The sequence below is a fragment of the Elgaria multicarinata genome, chromosome 10 (genome assembly GCF_023053635.1).
Source record: "Elgaria multicarinata webbii isolate HBS135686 ecotype San Diego chromosome 10, rElgMul1.1.pri, whole genome shotgun sequence".
In the NCBI taxonomy this organism is placed as follows: domain Eukaryota; kingdom Metazoa; phylum Chordata; class Lepidosauria; order Squamata; family Anguidae; genus Elgaria; species Elgaria multicarinata.
This window is the reverse complement of record NC_086180.1, coordinates 12583791-12589653: the sequence shown is the minus strand read 5'-3', so window position 1 is coordinate 12589653 and position 5863 is coordinate 12583791. Positions and strand designations below refer to the sequence as shown.

Here is a 5863-nt window from a genome sequence, read left to right as displayed (position 1 = left end):
ATTCTTACGTGGTTGGAAACGCCATTTGAAACAGAGCTTGCCTCTTCCTTGGGGGGATCATGTATATTGGGCATGGGGAGGGGGGCAAGGGAATAGGCAGCATCAGTGAAGAGGTAGACTAGGAAGGAGCCTTTGAGCTAGGGTGACCATATGAAAAGGAGGACAGGTCTCCTGTATCCTTAACAGTTGTAGAGAAAGGGGATTTTCAGCAGGTGTCATTTGTATGCATGTAGCACTTGGTGGAATTCCCTCTTCATCGCAATAGTTAAAGCTGCAGATGCCCTCCTCCCTTTTGTATCTGGTCAAGAGGGCAGGACTGCAGCTTTAACTGTTATGATGAAGACAAAATTTAACCAGGTGCTACATGCATTCAAATAACACTTGCTGAAATTCTCTTTTCTATACAACATTCAAGATACAGGAACCCAGTCCTCCTTTTCATATGGTCACCCTACTTTGAGCCCAATGAGGCACCCATGGGTCCCTCCTGCTTAAGACTCTGGGGACTGAGATGCCACTTTAATAGCTAACTCAAAGCACAAAGTGGAGAATTTGTTTTAAAAGAATTAAATGACAATATAAAACAACCACAGGCTATGAATTACCATCTTTTATTTAGTACCTTATATTTTCAGAAAGACTTCACAACAAGTGAAGGTTACATTCCTTGAAAAAGATATTCTGACAATTTATTAAAGCACATTTCTTAAATTATTTTTGTTTTCAATTTTTTTTTTTAAAAAAAAGTATTAGCCTGTACATTCTTAAATACTTTGTGTCATTAGCTTTATACTGTACATTTTCCTCTGATTTTTTTTAAAAAGACCAAGATAAATGTTTCTCTTAGGCCAGCTACAGCCCTGTACAACACAAGATTTGTAACAACATGTTCAACAATATGTATGACCCCATTATTATACATTCTAAAATATACACACATCAGTTCCTAAACAAACTTCTTGATGGGTGCATGTATTCAGAATCATTACAATTTACTCATAAGGAAGTGCCTTTAGCCACACAGCAAGAATGTGGTCACGAGAGCCAAACTTGCCATAAAAAGCCAGAAGGGGGTGTCAGAGTTGTGTCAAATATTACAGGTTATACCACTACCAACATTTATCTGGGTTCGAATCAACAGAGCTAACTAAATTCTTGTTCTCTCTGAAGAGTTAAACCAGACATTTTTGAAATCAGTAGACCTTTGTTCAATAAATTATGTGTACCCATGTAAGCAGGTAGAATTAGTAGCGTGGTTCTTTGGATCCTAGCTACAGTACTTTTTTAAGGTTTCAAAGCAGATGTATTATCTCAGGAACGGTGGCAACATTGTACTGCACAGCGGGGGCTTCCGGATGAGGCTTTTATGGTGTAATTGCCCTGCCTTGGGAACATAGGAAGCTGCCTTATACTGAGTCAGACCCATTGGTCCATCTAGCTCAGTATTATCAACACTGGCTCTCCAAGGTTTCAGGCAGGAATTATTTCCTGCCCTATCTGGAGAAACCGGGGGATCAAACCTAGAATCCATATTCTCTACTACTGAGCCATGGCCTGTTCACAGAATTTTACAGGGGGCTTCAGACCTTGTAATCTTCTACTGGTAAATCTGCTATGTTTTCCCACTGCGTCTTTTGTCTGTCTGTTAAGGACAGAAAGATGGAATTGCTGCACAATGACTTTTAATTGGTAGTGCTACAAGCCCTCCATATGGAAGTACCCTTGCGCTCAGGTCAGGCAGGGAGATGTTAGAGATCTAAAACAGTGACTTTACAACACACACACACATGGGCACAGAATCTGTGTTTTGAAAGCAACACAGTGGATTCAACCCAGTTCTCATCTTCCTTGTCCATAGAGGTCTATGAACACGGTGAAATCCATCCAGGAATCAAAACGATGCCTTCATCGTTGTTCTAATGAAGTACTCTTTGTCTTCTCTCCTTCTGCATCCACAAAGACCTGAACGGATAAAAGCAAAACTTAATTAGGTTTTGGGGAAGATTTTTCAAGCTCTCTGCATGTGTTGGTATCGCCAGTGCATAACCCATCCCTGCAACGCACACACACTCAATTTTCACCAGCTTTTTATTTTACATAATTTTTACTTTTCAGTCTCTGAGCATGTGCAAAGCGTGTTTTTAAATTGACCCAAGGACCACTCGAGTCTGTGCAAAGTGTCTCCTTGATGAGGACAAAGTGGACCAAAGGATGCAAAGTTTCTCAGCATGTCCAAAATGCTCCCAAGGAGTATAATCTCTCCTCTCTTTTTTTTTTTAACAATATAGGAATTAAGTGGGAGGGAAAAGGTCAAACATGTCACCCATCACCCCACCCAATTACATTTGTTAAGACGAAATCCTGAACAGCTAGTAAAATTCTGATCAATTTGCAACACTGCCTCAGCACTATTCTGCAACAGCCTCTCCCCATTGCAAGACTAGCTTAATTCAGGTAGTGTGCACATTCCACAAAGTAAGAGTCTGGGTGAAAATAAAAGCTATCCAGATTTTTGAGGATGCATGCTTGGTTCAACAAATGTGCGAGCAAATCCAGTATGTGGGGAAAGCTAGTTGGGGGAAAGGTAGCCATGGCTGGGGAAGGCAAGGGCAAACCACCCAGCTACAAAGTCTGCCAAGAAAACATCAGTGAAAGCAGGCGTCCCTCTAAGAGTCAGCAATGACTCAAGTGCTTGCACGAGAGGTTCCTTTCCTTTCCTTTTCCCTGTTATCATCAGCAACAGCAAAATTATGTTCTGCAAGTGTAGGGGTTGCATGCTGAAGCAGCTTACCTTATTTTCTTATAGTTTTCCATGAACTTCTGCACTTCTTTAGACTCCGGGTCCAGGCATCTTCGCTCTCCAGACTGCTTCAGTGTAGCACTGAAGGAAGAGAGGGAAGGATGATCAAATTCCATGTGATTACTTTTTCTCACTTGAATTAATAAAAGGCAGAATCTGCCAAAAGACATTTTGATGTCTGAGGCTGAGAGTTCAAATGCCCTCAGTGCAGTAACATGAAAAATGTTTCTTGATATAGGGTTAAACAAATTAAAGGTGCAATCCTATGTGTGTTTAGACAGAAAAAGGCCTACAATTCTCAGCATGCCCCAAAGGCATGCTGGGAGTTGTAGGCCTTTTTTCTGTCTAAATATACATAGGATTCCAACCTAAATAAATGGGCTTTTTTCTAGCCCACTACCTGGTTTGCCCATGAGGGCAGGATCTACACTAGTGCTTTAAAATGGCTTATAGCAGTAGTGACAACTATTGGAGCCCAGGACACACTCCACGTACAGTTTTCAAACTGTTTTCAAAGCATCATATCCTGCTTGGTGTAGATCTGGGTTAGGGTGACCATATGAAAAGGAGGATGGGGCTCCTGTATCTTTAACAGTTGCATAGAAAAGGGAATTTCAGCAGGTGTCATTTGTATATATGGGGAACCTGGTGAAATTCCCTCTTCAACACAACAGTTAAAAGCTGCAGGAGCTACACTAGAGTGACCAGATTTAAAAGAGGGCAGGGCACCTGCAGCTTTAACTGCTGTGATGAAGAGGAAATTTCCCCAGATTCCCCATATATACAAATGACACCTGCTGAAATTTCCTTTTCAATACAACTGTTAAAGATACAGGAGCCCTGTCCTCCTTTTCATATGGTCACCCTAATCTGGGTTTATTCATTACTTACATGATTTCTACTTGATTACAGGAAGAGCTTCTGGGGTGGGTTTCCAAGTTTGCTAAAAGTATCATTCGAACAGGTTGGGGACTTTTCGACTGGCACATGCAACGACCCTTCCTAGCGGTCACCATTCCTAGAAAATGTGGATAAAAGAGGGAGAAGTTATTGCAAACTTGTCTGGCAGTTAAAATCCAAAACACCTGGAGATCCACCTTCCTCTGCCCACCCCTATGTCTAGTCTATAGCTCTTGTGAGCAGTACTAGCCATTATAAGACTTATCTTCTATGACAACCAGAAGCATTATTTTTGGTGGCAGATGTCAAATATTTTAGGAGACTTGCCACTAGCCATGTAGAGAACCAAAATGAATATTTAAATTCTTAGGTGACAGTGTTGTTATCTGTCATGAACCCCTGGTTCTTCCTTTAGGCTTTGTTAGGGCTTATCATTGGTGAAGGATAATGAACACTAGGTAATTAGGCGACTAAGACCACATTGAAATATACCGGAATCGTACCCGACTGTGAAGTGGGAGAAGGCTGAACCCAATTTCAGAATGTGGAACAAGATATTAAAATACTTTTGGATTCATGGGGAGAAGAAGCTAATATGGACTGAGGGAAGACTGAAGTTGTTTTGGGTTTAGCACAGCTGTCCTGGGTACTTGTTCTGCACCACCACCAGGAGCTAATGTGCAACCTCTCCATTTGCAAATAAACAAATTTATTATAAAATATGCCATCAGTCTCCAGCACAGCAGAGGCTGTTGACTCGAACGTCAGTGAATCCACTCTGGGTTTCAGTCAGAACTCTAAAGGATAGCTTTGCACCTTGGAAAGCTCCTTTATTGTTCTGATTGGCTCTGACTGAAGCCCGGAGCAGATTCACCACTCCACTGACATTGGAGTCACCAGCCCCCACTGCTCCAGCACTCATTCCTTCATAACAGAATTTGCTCTGTAAATGGTAGTCCTGACGTTCTCCAGGAGAGAGGCGTGTAAAATACAGCATTATAATTTCAGAAGAAAACGTTTAGGAGCCCAAATAACCAGGAGCCTGAGAATGCTGGCTAAACGTTATTCGCTTGCAGTGAATGTCTACCTGGAATGAATTGTACCTTCCCTCAAGCATAACGTGGTGACAGAGAGGTTGCAACAAGAATTTATGCCACGGGATAAATATATACTCCAAACAGGCAAGAAATCTATGCGGCAGCAAAGCCTGCCTGTGTTTTCTGTCATTGCCTCTTACCTTGTACTCCTGCTGCAAGCAAGGATGCCGTGCAAAGGAAAAAAGCAAAGGTTATGTTCATGGTGATGCTGCTGCTGCTGCTGAATGTTCCTTCGAGTAATTCAGCCTGATGGATGGATGCTGCGTTGCAGAGGAATATTTATACTTGAAAACTCTTTCCCTCCTCAAATCTGATTGGTCTCTGCAAACAATACCGCCTTGTCAGCGGTTCTTGAATCTAGGGGAAGCCCCAGTTGAGCACAACAAACCAGAGGTAAGAAAATGCCTTTTGGGGGAAATGCTGGATTTCCTGTAAAGAAGCTCAGCGGCTTTCGCTTTCCGCTGTGATTTGGATGTGGTCAGGTCATGGAGTTGATGCGCTGAAGTGAATTGGTACTGCTTGTATATATGGCATGTAGAGTGACCCTATGGAAAGGAGGACAGGGCTCCTGTATCTTTAACACTTGTACAGTTGTAACCTCCAAGTTAGATTACTGCAATGCGCTCTACGTAGGGCTGCCTTTGAAGGCGGTTCGGAGGCTGCAGCTCGTGCAAAATGCAGCGGCCAGATTGATTTTGGGAACCAGGAGGTTCGACCATTTAACACCTGCTCTGGTCCGCTTGCACTGGCTGCCTGTATGTTTCCGAGCCCAATTCAAGGTGCTGGTTTTGACCTATAAAGCCTTACACGGCTTGGGACCACAATACCTGACGGAACGCCTCTTCCAATGTGAATATACCCGGTCACTACGTTCAACATCTAAGGTCCTCCTCTGGGTGCCTACTCTGAGAGAGGCTCAGAGTGTGGCAACGAAGGACAGGGCCTTTTCGGTGGTGGCCCCCAGACTCTGGAATGATCTCCCTGACAAGGTTCGCCTGGCGCCAACGCTGCTATCTTTCTGGCACCAGGTTAAGTCTTTCCTCTTTGCCCAGGGATATGGTAGCAC

The 5863-nt window shown here is 43.0% G+C and overlaps 1 protein-coding gene across 1 annotated transcript; it reads right to left on the bottom strand.

Moving 5' to 3' along the window:
* Positions 1–1566: 1566 nt before the first annotated feature.
* Positions 1567–5022, bottom strand: LOC134404946 (C-X-C motif chemokine 10-like). The gene is made up of 4 exons (XM_063135976.1): positions 4938–5022; positions 3692–3818; positions 2792–2881; positions 1567–1962 (listed from the first exon to the last, which is right to left on the bottom strand). The coding sequence occupies exons 1-4, from the start codon at positions 4996–4998 to the stop codon at positions 1917–1919; spliced, it is 324 nt and encodes a 107-aa protein (XP_062992046.1). The 5' UTR covers positions 4999–5022; the 3' UTR covers positions 1567–1916.
* Between the last annotated feature and the right edge of the window lie 841 nt (positions 5023–5863).